General features: G+C 36.0%; 2 protein-coding genes across 2 annotated transcripts; one reads left to right on the top strand and one right to left on the bottom strand.

Annotated features, from left to right (window-relative positions):
* Nucleotides 1-99: 99 nt before the first annotated feature.
* Nucleotides 100-18,725, bottom strand: LOC123680189. Its single transcript, XM_045617970.1, has 14 exons — nucleotides 18,445-18,725; nucleotides 16,735-16,910; nucleotides 16,435-16,679; nucleotides 16,031-16,312; nucleotides 15,818-15,974; nucleotides 15,635-15,752; nucleotides 14,804-15,001; nucleotides 14,728-14,753; nucleotides 5,475-5,632; nucleotides 4,989-5,326; nucleotides 4,587-4,750; nucleotides 2,082-2,608; nucleotides 382-653; nucleotides 100-322 (listed from the first exon to the last, which is right to left on the bottom strand). Exons 1-14 carry the CDS (start codon nucleotides 18,594-18,596, stop codon nucleotides 100-102), a joined length of 3,036 nt encoding a protein of 1,011 aa, XP_045473926.1. The 5' UTR covers nucleotides 18,597-18,725.
* Nucleotides 9,466-14,396, top strand: LOC123679657 (glutamate receptor 1-like). The gene is made up of 5 exons (XM_045617051.1): nucleotides 9,466-9,647; nucleotides 11,899-12,216; nucleotides 13,483-13,691; nucleotides 13,765-14,036; nucleotides 14,091-14,396. Exons 1-5 carry the CDS (start codon nucleotides 9,470-9,472, stop codon nucleotides 14,374-14,376), a joined length of 1,263 nt encoding a protein of 420 aa, XP_045473007.1. The 5' UTR covers nucleotides 9,466-9,469; the 3' UTR covers nucleotides 14,377-14,396.
* Nucleotides 18,726-18,742: the final 17 nt, after the last annotated feature.

The following is an 18,742-nucleotide window of genomic DNA, read 5'->3' as shown; positions in this document are numbered from 1 at the left end:
ATAAAGGTAGCCTTATAAGATTAAACGATTTAGTGTTTGCTCATTTATTAAAACATCTAATTAACTAAAGTGATATAGTCTTCGATCTATCATATCGTGTCACTTCTTGATGGTCTTCATGAGTGGTTTGCTGGTGATTATTTCTGCCAGAAAAATTACTACAGCCAATGTGAACCCAACACCAAACAACATAAAAGCAGCATAAGTATCTATAAGGCCAGCACTCACAAATGAACCTGCCTTGTTAGTACATTCTGGTTTTTCGTTGAAAATTCTACGTCGTTGAGCACTGTAAAATCCTTGTTCTCTCATGTGCGCAAACCTGAAAAAATACCAAAAATGGATACAAATTTTTTTTCTGTTATTTTTAAAGGATCCTACCCAACTCTCATGAGTTCTTTATAAGAATGGTTCTTGGTGGCAATTATCCAAGGTTCAATAATGGTTGCATATGAAATTTCTTGTAGTTTACATTTTTCACTTTCTTGAAATGTGTCACCAATAACTTTGTAGGCTGATGTAGATTCTGTATGGAAAGCGAAGAATTCAGTCCTCATCTTTTCAACACCTTCATTCAACGACATTTTATGTTTGTCCCCTTTCGGTTGAAGTTTTTTCAAGTAAATTTCTCTTCTCACCTTTTCGGTAGCTTTCTGAAAATTATCATGAGATAGTAACACCACATTGAATCGTTTATCAAAATTTATCATTTATCATTTATCCAAGCAATATCAGCAGCTCTATTGTTTTTTCTGGAACTATGGTCAAACACTGCCTGGGATTTTTTTTGGGATGGTAAGAAGACAGTGGCGTACCCAAAGGGGTGGATAAGGGGGATATATCTCCCCCCAGGAGGAATATCCATCATATGTATCAACGTTATATATCAAAATCTCATTATGAGTAAGCAAATTTCTTTGGAAAACTTTTTTAAAAGAAGGAAAATTTGAAATTTTTTTTTCTTTATCCCCCCCCAAGGCTTATGTCTGGGTAGCCACTGCAAGAAGACTTATTTATTTTAAGAAATTTGTGAATTACAATTAAAAGCTCGATTTCATCCGAAGTAGACAAATTTGAATGCAGAAAATCTTTTTTCCATGATTTGAGGGTGATATAACGGGTGTTTTTTTCGAGGTGTATAACTTTAAGTTGGCATAACTGTTCAAGATGGAGACCGATTTAACAGCTGTCAAGTGATTTATTCTCAGTTTGGTTTGGCAATTCATCACGAATAGACTCACGCCTGAACAACGCTTGCAAATAGTGCAATTTCATTTCGAAAATAATGGTTCTGTGCGGAATACGTATCGCGCACTACGTCCATTTTATTTTGTTTAGCGATGAAGCGCACTTCTGGTTGAATGGCTACGTCAACAAACAAAACTGCCGCATTTGGAGTGAAGCTAATCCTCAAGTGTATGTCGAAACACCGTTACATCCAGAAAAACTGACTGTTTGGTGCTCTTTATGGGCTGGTGGAATCATTGGTCTGTACTTCTTCAAAAACGATGATGGCCAGAACGTTACAGTCAATGGTGATCGGTATAAAGTCATGATTACTTACTTTTTCATTCCTGAATTGAACAACCATGATGTCCAGGAGCTGTGGTTCCAACAAGACTGCGCAACATGTCACACAGCTCGTGCCACAATCGATTTATTGAAAGACACGTTTGGTGACCGTCTGATTTCACGTTTTGGACCTGTGAATTGGCCTCCAAGATCTTGTGATTTAACACCGCTAGACTACTTTCTGTGGGACTATGTAAAGTCATTGGTCTATGCGGATAAGTCACAAATCCTTGACCATTTGGAAGACAACATTCGCCGTGTTATTGCCGATATACGTTCACAAATGTTGGAAAAAGTCATCGAAAATTGGACGTCCAGATTGGACTACATCCGAGCCAGCCGTGGCGGTCATATGCCAGAAATCATATTTAAAATGTAATGCCACAAGATTATCTTGCGGATAAATAAAATTCATGTCAATCGAATAATCCATCGTTGTTTTATTGCAATTTTAAGTTCTATAGCTCTAAAAAAAATACCCTTCACATATACCAACGACCACTACTTACATCAGTATGCAGAACTACATACGACAAATTTTCCACTCCAAGTTCGATACCAGAATTGAGGAGGTCATCAAGAGTGGTAATCATGTTCGAAGTTGACTGTAAGAGAGCAACAATCATTCCCGAATAAGCCGTGTATAAAAACATGAAAGTGATCAAGGTTGAAACGAAAGCGATCCTTCCAGAAACGCTCTTCAGTTCAGTATCGCTTCCCTGTTGGCTCATGACTCCCATTTGAAGAATAGCCACGTTGTCTGCTGAAGGTCTGAGCACATCGTGAGAGGTTTCAATCTTTCTTCGGAAATAATCATCTTTCCATTCCCATTTTACAATGATGTACATCACGAGGAAGGTCAAAGCTGAAAGGAGGAATGAAGCGTACCACACGTTCTGTTGGAATGGTCTGGTGAAGATGTTGGTGACATAGGAGAGTGGAGGAGCTCTGAATATGAAGAAGAGGTATGAACGTGTGTTTGGAGCTATGTAGTCGAGCCAGGGTAGACGATCGCCAAGGAAAAAGAAGGGCATTGCTGAAAAGTTGAAAATTAGCTTGCTTTTTATGAAGTTTCGATTAAAAAGGAATTATAAAGGTCATATGAGTCTTCTCGATGAAGGGTTATATTAGATTGCCTTCATCAAGTAGAGTCAATTGGCCCTTCTAATTTGTTTAATTTTAAGTAATCAAATAATGATTAGAATTAATATCAACCAAAAAATAAAATTGAATTCTTATTCTAACTGCAAGACCCAAAAGGAGCTGTTTAAATTTAATTTTTTTTTGTAAAACAAAAATAGTATAGCAAGGAGTAAATGATTGAAATTTGGAGAAAAAAGCGAAGGGTTTACAATTCTTTTTAATAAATTTGTTAATTATCGATCATCTATACACTCCCCAACACGTCTCGGCATTGATGCAATAAGATGGTTTATTTTTTCTTGAAGGATACTATCCCAAACTATCTGTACCTACTTCATGTCTCAGAACCGCCAAAGTCCGTGGGGGCTGGGGTAAATTTCCAAGCCTTCTACACATGATGTCCCAAATATGCTCTATGGGCGAAAGATCGGGGATCTGGGTGATAATGGCAAAAGATTCACATGGGTCGCTTCGAAAAAGTTTAAACTAACTCTGGCAACATGAGATCGGGCATTATATTGCTGAAATATTGGATTCTCGAGCCGGTTAAGGTAAGGGAGAACATATCGCTCCACTATTTCTTGAAGGTAAGGCTGTCATTTTACCTCGATTAAAGACTAAAAGTGGCCTACTTGCATGTGCAATAGCATCCCATACCATAAGGACTACTCTCTGGTGTACATGACGCTCAACATCAAACTGAAGTTCACGTCTTTCTCCTCGACGTCGTTTAACCCTTCTTCGGTCATCATGTACACTCAAGGAGAATCGAGATTGATCAGAAAAGATAACCTGATGCCATTCCACAGTCCAATATTGGCGTTTTCTGCACCACTGTAATCGTTGCCGGCGATGCTCAACCGTCAGAGGTAACACAAGATGGGGTCGATAATGCTGCAGTCTAAAAGACCTTATCCGGCGGTAAATCGTTCGGACAGTTAAAGGATGGTCTTGTTCTCCTGACCACTCATCAGCCAAAGATCGAGTTTTCGCAAATCGGCCTCTAATGACCATAAGTCTTAGACATCGATCTTGAAATTCATTTGTGCCCCTTCGACATACAGTGCCTACTCTCCTTTGATTTTGGGCATTATTGAACCACGCTTGACAAACATCTCATAACAGTAGTTGGATTTCTGTTCGTACGGTTCGCGATTTCTCGAAATGACAACCCCGCCTCCCGTAGACCAATAATTCGACCTCTTTCAAATCCACTTAGCTGGCGATAAATTCCGCGTACACGTCTAGGCACTTTAACAACAACTAAACATCGACTTTGGATCTCCTCGAACAGCTGGTCTTCTTCTTCTTCTTCTTCTTCTTCTTGCTTATATGAGCTGGTAGTTCATAAAGGTAGGCGTTTGCCTGTTAATAATTAATCAGCCTCTTCCGACGTAGACGTCCAGCTTGTCTTAAGCTGTCCAGCTGGTCTTAAAATTTAAAAACTTGTATAAAACGACTACAATATTTAAGTAACAAAAATTGTTTATTTCACGATTTTTTTCTCCAAATTCAATCATTTACTCCTTGCTATACAATCTATGTTTCACCAAAAAAAAATTAAATAAACACAGCTCCTTTCTGGATGTTGCAGTTTCTTTATTAGTATATTCCAGTTGTAACTCTTGATTTGCATATCCATTTCACAGAAGAGTAAGAGAGAAGTTTTATTACTACCTGTTAAGATTGTAAATCACTGTTAAGTTAGTGAAATGAATATACTAATTTTGTTTGGTGGAAAAACATGAAATAGGGGTTGCATACTTCCACCCTTTGAGATATAACAACGAAACCAAAAAAATATTCATAAGTAACCTTTTCAAGAAGAAAAAATCTCACTTCAATGTGCATACATACTAATGAATTCTTACCTCCCATGGTTGCTTTACCATCTCTTATCTCTTGTAACATCACCATAAATTGTGCATAGCTCGTTGAATTGTGTATCAGATAAGATCTAGTCACGTTGATGATTGCTGTTAACAACTCGGTTATGGCATAAGTGAATCTTATAGAAGGATCAATATGTGTGTATCTGAAAGGAGTATTATCTTATTGAATAATGATGCATCTCGGTATTCTGTTTCTTTGTTTTTTATATGAGCATCGTTATTTCTGGAGTTTCCTTAACTTGTCCTACGTAAGGCTATATGATTGACAATATTTAACTTTATAGCCAAGTGTACTTATTCGTGAATATAACCAAGGAATTTAGGCTTGATGCTCTGACGTGGTGGGACTAATTTATCACTAAAATTCTTTAATTTTCTCACCTGTATTCTGACACGGTTTTGTAGGTGATAGGACTGCTTGCCCAAAAGTTGAAAGTGAACATTGTACCATTCAAATTTCTACGAGATCCATAAATGCTCAATGGTTTCAAGCTCTGGAAAGAATTCCTTATGTTCCAATCTGCAATTTTAGTATGTTTGAATTCTGTTGAATTCTTGCTGAGTTTGTAAATTGCTGTAACCACAAGGTTTCCGTTGGTTTTTTCCACAATGAAAAAATTACTATCAACTAGTGGATGGAATTCGATAGTTTCTATCTCTTTGATATTACCAAAAATTATCCATCTAAAAGGTTTCTTTAGAAGGCCTAGAGTAGAAGCCTAAAATCATAACAATCTTTGATACTTCTTAGCCTACAACATATGCATAAAACCTAAAGGTAATTGGTAGCTATAGACACAAATTTATAATTCCATAATCTGGTATATAAACCATCAAAATCCAAATGAAAAATTGATTATTGCTTACCCTATGCAATATCATTTTTGTTTCTGGACACCTTGAATCAATGATATTAACTTGGACTTCAGCATCTAAAGGATGATGAAGAAAATGAGTTCCATTATTATTAATCCGTAATTTGGAGCCCTCATTATAAACCATATTCGATAGATTGATCAAATCATCTGGAAATATCCCAAGTCTTATATTAATTTTCAAAAAATTATATTAGTTTGGCTTGTTATAGATTGGACTTAGGAACTAGTCGAATTCAGCAGTATTTTCTTTTTGAATTGTGCAACAAATTGTTTTCTGTTTGAAGTAATTTCAGAATCTAACATCTTACATGAGATTTCAACTATAAACCATTATCATAATTCATTTCAAAAACATTCGAAACATAAAACTATAAAATAAATATCGTTCATTCGATGTATGATTAAATGAATTGAAAAAATAAACCAATACGAAAAGAGAATAATTTTCAACAACAAACGTGATTTAGAATATATAAAATTATGTTGTGAATTGTATATCAGATACTTTGAATTTTTCCTAGTTCAATCATCAAGTTTCATTTTAGTGGGAATGAAATCTAAAAAATTATTTATAATTCAAAATCTTGGCGTTGAAAACTTGATGAACTAACACCATATAACTCGAAAAACCGGTCTGTTAGGTAAATACGTTTACCATATTTCACATTTGTTTTGATAACATTACAATTAGGAAAATCAAATCAAAATATGAATGAAACAGGTTCATAAATTGAAACCAAATTTTTTCAAAAAGTGTTTTAACTCAAAAGATATATGGTACTTTACTTTTATCCCAACATAAAATGACATTTATATGACTTGCTGCACGTCCAACCTTCAAAAAATCCCGAAGAAAATTAATTTTTTCTAGTTGTTCACAATTTATGAAAATTAAATTGGTAATACACAGCATCAATATTATAGACAGCATGGTGAAACAATAAACATAATTCAATTTCGACTCCTATTTATATTGGAATATTTCAAATCAAAGTGCATAGTCCTTCCCTCAACAGATATCTATTAATTTTGGGAAAACGACTGCACATCTATAATTTGGGCATCTAAAATTCATTAAATGCATTGCACAAATCAATGTTGCCCTACTGTTATTTCAATTTGTCCCACCATTATTATTCCAGTTCACCGCCAATGGAAATCATAAAGGTAACGGAATAATTTAAAATTCATTTTTCTGTCATTGGCATACCTATTCGAAGGGAGCTACAAGGGGAAATCTCTTAAATGCATGAAATATAAAAAAAATTGGAAAACTTTTCCATTCTCTTTTGGAATGAAAAAAATTCGATAGCCTGAAACGGATATCAAATTTTTTTCATTCAAAAAGTAAATTGAAAAATTTAGGTTTTTTGTCTATGAGTCTGTCGGTCTATGTGTCCTCACATCCTTCAACAACTTCATCTATACTTTTCTACATATTCAATTTTGATTATGGAATAGAATATTCTGAAGAATTATTCAAAATGAGCAGTATTTTCTCGAACCTAACTTCTCAATTATATTTAATTCCATTGAATCAATCATTTTGATGAAGAAAGTGCTCTGAACATAGGGGAAGAAGTAAGGCAATATATTGATTCCAATTTGATTACACTATAGATAATCTCAGGATGTAACAGTACATTGATTCATCTACCTGATATTAAAGAACCGATATATGCAATAACCAATCTTTTTCGAAATTATTTCCAATTTTCTTTTGAATAAGTTATTATTCTCCATATCTCCATTCGAATACCAAGAGTCTTTTTTATACATTCATTCGAAAAAAATATCCTTGAAATACGCATCGAATACAAAATGTTCTTGCATCTTGAATTAATTTTAATTATAACTTCTGTTTATCTTACTGATGAAGTCTTCAGTAATGATGCAGATTTCATAGTTGATTTTCTGAAAATACAGGAAAATATTGCTTACGTTGACATGTACGTGGAACCACAACAAAGTGAGAAAATTCTACATTTACATATTTCTAATTTTTAAATAACGTATTTGCAGGAAGACACATGAAAAATTTAACAAAGGCACTCTCTTCTAATTATTTCAAGTCTATTATAAACACAGATGTACGAGATTTTCTTGTCCCCTCTAATAACGCATTTATAACACTAAAAATTGTTTATTTGAACAGTGAGAAAAGTGGAGAAATAATTATTGAAGTAAGTGAATATGTACAATTATTATCCTCTTGTAATTTTTCTTACATACATTGGCATGAATATTCCTTAAATTTTTGGTCGCTCGTCTACGAACCTTTCTTTAACAGAAAGAAAGGAGGAAAATGTCGTTGCCAGGTCTTCAATATAATCTCTTTACTGCTTACAAAATAAATTTTCAGATTCTATTCGAAAAATTTCATTTTATTCAAATTCTCATCGTAAAAATTTTTTGAAAATTGAATAGAAAACAACCGAAATCAATTTTTGGACCTAGGTATTGAGACTTTAAAAGTTCGGTTAACACAAGAGCTCAAGCCGGTCGATCACCATCTTCGCTGATTGGTTTCTTCTAATGCATCAAGATGATCTGGATTTTCATCGAAAAATCATCTTTAGTGATGAGGCCCTCATTCATATCGATTGTTAAAAAGCCTCTCCATTTATATTTTCAACAAGACGGCGCTACGTGTCACACAGTCAACGAAACAATCGCAATTTTGCAGAAAAGTTACCAAACCGACCCAAATTTTGAAAGAAAGAAATGAAATTTTCGAATCTGAATTAGAATCACAGAGTGACACATCGGCAGCATTGTAAATTGATGGCAAAGTACAGAAAAGACTCTGAAAGCTTCAAACATCAATAAGAAGTTATTGGTTGGTAACAAAGCCTCACTTGGTGTGAATAGACTATAAAAACCAATAGTGTATCAATCAATCAATCAATTTATTCAGGAAAGTAATATACAAACAAAGTTCAATATTTGGACGAGACACCTAAGCCAAGCTTGTGTTGTGTAACTTCGTCCAAGTGTACCTAATAATATGAACTCACAAAAAAATTACACTAGGCAAGTTCAATTGCGAGAAAAAAAAATTAAATTCATAAAATAGTGAAAACATACAAAATCGGAATGAGAAATCAAGAAGCAGGTGATGCAGGGGATGTCGGAAATTAATTTAAAACAAATCCATAAAAACTGCGATATTCTAGGTATTTTCTAGGTATACATAGGTATTTTGCAATATTATTTTATTTACAGGCGGAAAGACTTGGCATGTTGAAAGCGCCTTACAGATGGATGTTCTTCGGCTCAATATCAGATTTACAACAACATGAACATTATTTCAGAGTGGATTCTAGAATATTCGTATGCGAAAAAATATCGAGTGGATACAATGTGTCAGCTATCTATAAGGAAAATGAAGACGTGAAGCAATATAAATTGAATTCTATAGGATCTTGGAATTACAATAATGGATTTGAACATTACAAATCACTTAATATTTATAGAGACAGGAGAAATTTGAGAAAAACAAATTTTACTTTGTCTTATATATTCAACAGTCCCATAACATACAAAACTGTATTTGACTATAGGTAATCTATTCTTTAATATAAACTTTCACCTTTCAATTTGTAATTAAAAACGACAATTCTAGGAATCGATATAACGTGAAAATATTTCAATATTCGACATGCAGATATGTTTCCGTTTTTCATAAGAAATTGAATAGAATAATACCCTTCAATATTTCAAATTATCTCCTCTCAAATAAGAGATTTTGAGAGGAGTTCACCAACCCATAGCATTGCTTCCTCTTACCATCAAACAAATTTATTTAAAAACTAGCATTTTTCTAATATAAAGTTTGTAATCTATTCCATTATGTGGCACTGGCGTAGGAAGAATCCCCTGACTATAATCTAGTGGGGAAGCCCCCAAATTTGTCGTTACGCCACTGCTGGTACACCAAAAACAAACTCTCTACCAGATAGGTAAAAGTTTTTAAATTTCAGAATGACACATATAGACAGTTCACCACGTTTTACATATCTGATAACGCATATATTGATATCAATATTCAATATCACACCAAAATATATCATCCAAACGTCTTATGGTAGTCCAATTCCCAACTCGAAGGAATATACTGGAATCATTGGGGATGTCCAAAGTGGAAGAGCTGTAATGGGAGGTGAGTGTACTCAGTGACCAAAAAAAAATTAGGCGCTCATATATGCTTATGAAATTTCAACAAATTTTGACGTGACGAAGTTTTCCAATAAGAGGTTTCATTTTGATGAGCCTGATATCTGGGCAGCTGTAATTTTTAGACATTTGACAAGTAATAACTACACCATTACAAAAAATGCAACGATACAACGATAACATTCGCTACAAAAATGGTGAAAATTTTGGAGACAAAGTTCACAAAACTAAAGAACTCTTGGGTCGTCATGAAGCACATTGTCGGCCGGCAATAGTGAAACTGGTGAAAGCTGTTAGGATAAGTTAGTGATGTGAAGAATTGAAACCGTGGGTTTTGCTCAAGAACTACTGAGAATATTGCTACTGAAGCCCAGATTTGTCGATTCCTGGTTCTTCTTGGGAATGAGGCATTCCACAAACAACATTAGGTACCCCATATTTTGCATGAAGACTTGGATCTTAAAAGATTTATACTTCAGTTAACATAAGAACTCAAGCCAGTCGATCATCAGCAAACTCGAATATCTTCGCTGATTGCATCAAAATGATTTTGATCGTAAAATCATCTTCAGTGAAATTAAGGATGTTCCTTAGATTTTCAGACACACAGACCGACAGACACAAAACCGAAATTGTTCAAGATCTTCTACAATTTTTTCATTTTGCAAATGAACATTACAAATTTGGAAACGAAGCACACGAAATGCAAAATGCTCGATTTCGGTAGATGTCACGCATTATCAGTGAGGAATTAAATTCCAGGGAAGGCGTTAACAATGCCTGCAAAAATTGTTCAAGTAGCGGAAGATTATCAAGCACTGTCTGAAGTGATTACGAAAATCGGGGGAAATGATGAGACATGATGACGAAGACAGTTCAATATTTATTCTGTCAGCGAAGCGACTATCCTGCTGTGCCCTGATTTTCATATTCAAACAAATTCTAAATTAAAAATAGGGGGACTGTAACATCTCTAGCAGACTCTATACATAAAGAAATTGAAAAAAAAAACGCACTATCGTGAAATCTGTATATGTGGTCTCTAAGCAAACTCTTCAGCACTGAATTGATTTGAGAACCTTCAATACTTAACATTTATAATCCCCGACTTTTGCCTATACGCGTAGGATTTCTCCTCGCCGTCGGCTTCTCACTCCTCGCTAAGAGGAACATTCACTCAATCCCAGATATTTAAAATATCAGAAGGGGGGAGCTCGGTCGTGTCCGGTCCTTGTGGTGCCCCTGGTTCTCGTCGAACTTCTGGTCCTCTTACACGCGATCCTTGGACCTGTCCTTCGCTTCCTAGGAATTTTCTTACCGTCCCTGCAGTACCTAAAAGAACAGCTTTATAATTTGCAATTAAGCACACTTTGAGATTCCAAATAGTGGATACTGTGTTGGGTGATCATCACCTGTATGTATTCCTGCTTATATAAATAAATAAATAATAATAATTATTATTATTAATTGAACTGGGGTCGTTTTGGTTCGGTAAGCCTTCCGGGAACTGCGACCATGTAGATCTTTTGTTCTCTACCCTACTCATTCATGGAAACCCAAGGAGGTCGTCAATGACGTTAATAAAACTGACAACCTCCTTGGGGGCCTTGGCCGTTACCTCTCTGGTATCCAGGACCGGCTTACCCATGTGAATGGTTCTTAGGCCAGCCAGCTCCGGACACTTGCATACCAAGTGTTCGGCTGCTTCCGATCCACAGAGCCTGCAAATCTCGTCTGCTGACTTTCCTATACGGTTAACATTTATAATACATATACGTACAAATGCGCAACAGAGTATTGTCCATCGCTGGCCACTACTTCTTCCCATCTTTCGGGCAGCTTACGAATCCCGCGTTGAAAAAACTGGTCATCTTCTGAAGTGATCCACAAATCGATCCAATTTTTAACTTCTTAATGAGACCAGAAGTGCTGGTCAGCCAGCCCATGTGCCATTTATCGAAACAAGTGATAGTCCGAGGGAGCAGCGTCTGGAGAATACGGCGGGTGTGGTAGGACTTCCCATTTCAACGTTTCCAAGAATGTCACTTTCGCAAAATGGGGTCGAGCATTGTCATGCTGTAAAATCACTTTATCATGTTTCTCGTTGTATTGTGGCCGTTTGTTTTTCGATTCTCGGCTCAAACGCATGAATTGCGTTCGATAACGATCGTCTGTGATTGTTTCAGTCGGTTTTAACAACTCATAATGAGAAAGTTGTACACCTAATATTTTTTCAGCTACACCCGTATTCTTTTTGGACAGCAGAGTACATGTAGTGGAGTATATTGCCCCGAACACCAAATCATATCTCAACTTCTACTTCAAATCACCCCCTCTATCTTACGTGTCTAACATATTCGTTAAGCCTTTCAACGAATACGTATGGTATTCCTGTTTCATCCTGATAGGATTAACACTGGCCACTATGTTTACCATTTCAAAGTGGGAATGGACAGATCCATACTTCAGAAGACAGATAAAACGCATGCCAGATGCCACTAAACCAGCAATTAGTGATGTAGCAATTTTGCAGCTAGGGGTTATAAGCCAACAAGGTAAATGAGTTTTATCAGGTGTATGGTTCAGGAAAAGTTCCTACGGTTTTGGATAAACATGATATTAGACCAATTGAAAAGTCCCCGGTCTGATGCACAGATGGCGGTGCTAGTATTAAATCCATATGATTTTTAGTTAGTACCAACCTTCAAACGATACGTGTCGGAATTTGACAGCAGTCCGACCATTAGTTTGTGAGATATTGCGTAGTGAGTGTAGCTACTTTTGTTATTTGAAAAAAGATGAAGAAAAAAGAATTTCGTGTGCTGATAAAATATTGCTTTTTGAAGGGAAAAAATACAGTTGAAGCAAAATGTTGGCTTGTTGAAGAGTTTCCGGGGTCTGCACCAGGAAAATCAACCATCAATGATTGGTATGCTAAGTTTAAACTTGATGAAATGAGCACCGAAGACGGCGAACGCAGTGGACGCCCAAAAGAGGCTGTTTCCGACGAAAAAATAAAAAAGTTCACAAAATAATTTTGAATAGTCGTAAAGTGAAGTTGATGGAGATAGCAGACATTCCGAAGATATCATCTGAACGTGTACATCATATCATTCACGAATATTTGTACATGAGAAAGCTGTGTGCAAAATGGGTGCCGCGCGAGCTCACATTCGATCAGAAGCAACTACGTGTTAATGATTCTGAGCAGTGTTTGAAGCTGTTCAAGTGCAATAAAACTGAATGTTTGCATCGATATGTGACAATGGATGAAACGTGGCTCCATCATTTCACTCCGGAGTCCAATCGACAGTCAGCTGAGTGGACTGCACTCGATGAACCGAATCCAAAGCGAGGAAAAACACATCAGTCAGCTGGCAAGGTTATGGCATCACTATTCTGGGATTCGCAAGGTATAATATTCATTGATTACCTCCAAAAGGTCCAGACCATCAACAGCGATTATTATATAGCGATGTTGGGTCGTTTAAAGGATGAAATCTTTAGAAAACTGCCCCGTTTGAAGAAAAAAAAGGTGCTTTTTCATCAAGACTATACGCCGTGTCACAAATCAATGACAATAATGGCAAAATTGCATGAATTGGGCTTCGAATTGCTTCTGCGTCCACCGTATTCGCCAGATCTGGCCCCCAGCGACTTTTCCTGTTCTCACACCTCAAACCACTGCCTCTTTCTCATACTGATTCACAAGAAATTTTCTATATTTGGTGGTCAAAACCGTACGAACTTTTTGTATTCCTGATGGTTTCAATTGTTTAATAATTGAATTATTCTGCTTCACAATAAAATGTATCTTTAAGGAAGTGATACCGAACTGAAAAGCAGTTCTGGAAGAATTGCTATGATTTTTGCTTTGATCGCATTCATGTTTCTATACACGGCTTATGCTGCAAATATAGTGGCCATCTTACAATCCACCAGTGACTCTATCAAGGAGCTCAAGGACCTATTGGCTTCAGGAATGGAACTTGGAGTGGAAAAAGCACCATATATTGTGAATTTATTCAAGGTAGGCATTTTGCCTCTTCTTAAAGCATTATTCTTTCGAAAAACTAAACCCAATAACTAAATAAATATTTTAGAATGTCTCTAGTCCAATAGGAAGAGAAATTATCGAAAAAAGGCTAAAACCAAAAGGAGATAAATTCCTCATGCCTCTATCAGAGGGAACTGACAAAATGCGTTCTCAATTTTTTGCTTTTTTTACTGAGCCTAGTTCAATCAACAAACTGATGTCTGATTATTTTGATGAAGCTGAGAAATGCAACGTAAGATACGTGGAATACACAAAGGTCATGGAACCTTGGTTCATCACTCAAAAGAATGGATGTTACAAAGAACTACTGAAAGTTGGGTAAATTTTCAAGAACAAATTAGATTAATCATGTTTTATTTCGATCACTTCTAGGTTGCTGAGGCTACGTGAGCTAGGCTTCTATATGGCAGAAAGAAAACGAATTTTTCACGAAAACCCAACATGCTTCACCAGATTGAGCAGATTTTTCAGTGCTGGTCTTATTGATACCTACCCAGGATTTTTATTTTTTGGTGTTGGTTGTCTTCTTGGTCTTTTGATATTTTTCGTAGAAGTTTTCGTTGAAAGACGCAAAAAAGCTTACCGTAAGAAAAAACAACAGTCAAATGTATATTTTAATCAGGGAAATGTATTTTTTGGAACAAAAATTGCGAAATAAAGGATGTACTCTTTTATATGGACCATCTTGGCTTCTTGTATGTATGTAAGAATATTCGATAATGATGTTTTAATTATTCTTCTTCATTCATTCTTATGTGGCTTTTCACAGTATCTGTAGGCCAACAATAAATAAATGTTTGTGTATGAGTTAGTCAGAAAATGAATAAATGTATATGTGCAAGAACTTTATTTTTCAAAATGTTGCCAACATTGTGGAGAGATTATTTTGGACAACTGCATAAGTCAAGGTGAGTAAGTGCTAACTGAAATATTAATAAAATACGAATAATTCAATTTCCATTCTTTCTTTCTCATCTCTTCATCTTCTAATTTTTTATCAATAGTTTACGTCTTCTTCTCTTGATCAATTTAGACCTGCAAAAATAAAAATGAGATCACACTAAATCGATAACCCATATCCAAACCTTAGATGGACAAAGTGTTCAAAAACAAATAGGCAGAATGAAATGATGACGCCACCAGCTAACACAACAGCAGGTGCATAGCAGTCAACAATACCCACACTTATGAAGGTATTTCCTCTGTTAGCACATACAGGTTTTTTCGTGTAGATTGCATCGATTTCACGATTTTGTAAACCACTTTCCCTGATGAGGAAAAGACTGAAACGAACAAGTTTTCAGTTGGTATTCATTTACAAAGAACAACAAGACAATATTTAGTGATACTACTTTGGAACAGGAAAGTAAAGAAAAATCTTATATTATACATATATTAAAAGTGTTTTTTCTTCATCTTTTTTGGTTTCTCTAATATTCTCAATACCTTAAAGCATAGTTAGAAAATTCCCTTTTGGCTGTGGTCTTGTCTGTTTTTACCTGACAACTTACTTCAAAATTATATTGAGCACTCCCCGTTTTTGGAGTGGTTAGAAATTAGAGTCCTTGTATAGTTTATTGTCTGTGTGGGTAGGTTACCTAGATTAAAACAGGAAGAGCTCAACTATAAGTTGGAATACCTTGAAGAGGAGTTGAGATTGAAGATTTCGAAAGAACGCCTCTTAAGATTCTTTAGGCTAAAAGTAAGGAGAAAATGCAGATACGAATCTCAGAATTTTCTCATATGTTTAATGCTTCTGTTGTAGAGACCTTCAGCATTACCTCGAAGCATAACAGAATTTTGTGGATCAGATATATACAATAACGATTCAAACTTTAGGCCGACATTCAAATAAGATAAGAACCCTCAATGCAGATGGCTCTCAGATCAAAGAGAATACTAAATACTGAGATTACCCTATTTTCAACGATTCCTTGAAGGACGAATTCTTCTGAATGGCCAGCCAAGGATCCGGCACTTGAAGAAATTGAATTTCCTGCAAACTGCATTTTTCTCCCTCCTCAAAAAGTTCCCCTGAAATAAATAAGACTTCAAACCATCTGTACTCAATGAGGAAAATTCAACTCCTGCATCCTTACCTACAATTTTGTAGCCTGGTCCTGTTTCCATGTGAAAAGCAAACAACCCTTGCCTCATTATTTTAACTCCTTCTAATATAGGATAAAACCTTGGAGGTTGACCTGGCGGTACAACTTTTTTTTGATAGAGAGCCTTTCTAATTGGTTCAGTTGCATTCTACAAATACAAACCTTTTTAAATTCTTCTTTTTATTTTCACTACAATTAACTCACCGGAAAATAAAAATGATTGAATACTGTATCATCAACACCAACTTCTAAGCGTGACTTCAAAAGGTCCTCCAAGGTTTGAATGCTCTTCGATGAAGACTGAAGCAAAGCAACGATATTTGCTGAGTAGGATGTGTACAAAAACATGAGGGAAATAAATAAGAATATCGTTGTTATTCTTCCTGGTAAGCTATAAGGTATAGCAGAAGCTCCTTGCTGACAGAATGCACCAAAAGTCAAGACTGCGATGTCTGCAAAAGAGTCTTCCAGGTCCAAGTGGACATTCTGAAATATTTAGAGTTTATTTGTTCGTTCTATAAAAACTTCCTGTTACCATAAATTAAAATAATATCAGTTAGAGTTTTGAAATATTCAACCAATATTTTTGGAAAGTTGCAGAAACTTACTTGTCCATTGGACTCATATTCCTTTCGTCTTTTCTCCCATTTCACTATGACCAAAAGGGTAAAACCAGTGAGAATAACTAAAGCAATAGTAGATATCCAAACCTTCCTATCAAAAGGTAAAACAAACACATTTGTTACATAAGACAACTTGGGTTCCCTGAAAACAAATTTCGATCTTGTTTTGGTCGTCATTGCAATGTAATCTATTATTGCAACTCGGTCTGCAGTGATGAAGAGGGCTGTACCTGGAATGTTTCATTTTTGACAGAATGCCATTGAAAAAACCACGGGTTCGCTTACCTCCAATATCAGCCTTGTTTTTTGTCAATTCTCCAATCATACCACTCCATTCAGATTGGTTATTTTTGTACCCCCAAGTGGATTCCACTGTATAGTACATTGTTGCGTTCACAAAATCATACAGGTGTTTGACCAAAACATAATTTACCTTAGCAATGCTATCTATATGTTTTTCTCTAGAAGATACAGAAATAGAGATACATTTTTTATGAGCAAACACTCAGAGTAATTAAGGGACAGAACATAGTGATCGATTGATCTATTGCACTTCTAATGGGTATTTTTTTAGAGCTATAGAACTTTAAATTGCAATAAAACAACGATGGATTATTCGATTGACATGAATTTTATTTATCCGCAAGATAATCTTGTGGCATTACATTTCGAATATGATTTCTGGCATATGACCGCCACGGTTGGCTCGGATGTAGTCCAATCTGGACGTCCAATTTTCGATTACTTTTTCCAACATGTGTGGCCGTATATCGGCAATAACACGGCGAATGTTGTCTTCCAAATGGTCAAGGGTTTGTTGCTTATCCGCATAGACCAATGACTTTACATAGCCCCACAGAAAGTAGTCTAGCGGTGTTAAATGACAAGATCTTGGAGGCCAATTCACAGGTCCAAAACGTGGCGGTCACCAAACGTGTCATTCAATAAATCGATTGTGGCACGAGCTGTGTGACATGTTGCGCCGTCTTGTTGGAACCACAGCTCCTGGACATCATGGTTGTTCAATTCAGGAATGAAAAAGTTAGTAATCATGGCTCTATACCGATCACCATTGACTGTAACGTTCTGGCCATCATCGTTTTTGAAGAAGTACGGACCAATGATTCCACCAGGCCATAAAGCGCACCAAACACTCAGTTTTTCTGGATGTAACGGTGTTTCGACATACACTTGAGGATTAGCTTCACTCCAAATGCCGCAGTTTTGTTTGTTGATGTAGCCATTCAACCAGAAGTGCGCTACATCGCTAATGGACGTAGTGCGCGATACGTATTCCGCACAGAACCATTATTTTTGAAATAAAATTGCACTACTTGCAAGCGTTGTTCAGGCGTGCGTCTATTCATGATGAATTGCCAAACCAAACTAGCTCTGAGATTAAATCACTTGACAGCTGTTAAATTGATCGCCATCTTGAACAGTAATGCCAACTTAAAGTTATATACCTCGAAAAAAACACCTGTTACAACATCAGCTGGCAAGGTTATGGCATTCGTATGTTAGGACAACTTGCATGGTTTATTGTTCATTGCCAATCTTGGTGGGGGCAAAACCATCAAGTGAATATTACATAACGTACATGTTTTTGAGAAAAAACATTCTCAAATGCCGAAGAAAACATTCTCTTTCACCAATTCGATGGAAACCATCCAGCGTATTTTCCAGATTTGACCCCTAGTGATTATTGCCTCTTTGTAGACCTCAAAAAAATACTCCAGGGAAAAAAATTTGGTTCTAATGAAGAATTGATTGTCGAAGGCGAATCTTTCTACATAAAGGGTTCGAAACATTAGAGCGTTGGAGAATGAAGTCGAATTTTTAAGAAATGGATGCCAGAACCTTGCCAGCTGATGTTTTGAATATTGGTTGCTTTGAACGACTTGCACCAACTGCTTTTTAACGTTGTTGTCGATGGAGCAAAGTCTGGCTCAGGTTAATGCTCAAATATCGAATGAAAAAAATCACATTTTTCACCTTTTATCCGTCAAATGATTCAAAGATCCATTATGAGTGATCACAATAGAACTTGTTAAAGTATTTCCTTGTGCATTCTTCCTCCTCCTGTGTCTGTTCTCTTCGAAATTTGGCTCAAACAAAAAATGATCGTCTGGATTCCATACAGCCATTGGTTCCTCAATAATATCCGTGGTAAGTCGATATCGATATATTTTTTTCAAAGAAAACGAAGCGTTTTCACTACGTTCAGCCAGTGTTACATCACTATCTGATAGTATACTGACATTGTGAAATAAGGTTGTGATATTAGTGCTGG

Source organism: Harmonia axyridis, chromosome 5, assembly GCF_914767665.1.
Source record: "Harmonia axyridis chromosome 5, icHarAxyr1.1, whole genome shotgun sequence".
Lineage (NCBI taxonomy): Eukaryota > Metazoa > Arthropoda > Insecta > Coleoptera > Coccinellidae > Harmonia > Harmonia axyridis.
The sequence above is the reverse complement of the archived record's forward strand: the minus strand, read 5'-3'. Positions and strand labels throughout refer to the sequence as shown.

Bases quoted from the DNA above. Each gene is read 5' to 3' on its own strand.
- LOC123680189 (XM_045617970.1), bottom strand. From the start codon at position 18,596: ATGGCTGTATGGAATCCAGACGATCATTTTTTGTTTGAGCCAAATTTC. The intron at 16,911-18,444 runs GTGAAAAATGTG...TGTATCTTCTAG, and splicing joins AATCATTTGACGGATAAAAG to AGAAAAACATATAGATAGCA. The intron at 4,751-4,988 runs GTGAGAAAATTA...TACTCCTTTCAG, and splicing joins AAAACCGTGTCAGAATACAG to ATACACACATATTGATCCTT.
- LOC123679657 (XM_045617051.1), top strand. From the start codon at position 9,470: ATGACACATATAGACAGTTCACCACGTTTTACATATCTGATAACGCAT. The intron at 9,648-11,898 runs GTGAGTGTACTC...ATATTTTTTCAG, and splicing joins TGGAAGAGCTGTAATGGGAG to CTACACCCGTATTCTTTTTG. The intron at 12,217-13,482 runs GTAAATGAGTTT...TGTATCTTTAAG, and splicing joins AGGGGTTATAAGCCAACAAG to GAAGTGATACCGAACTGAAA.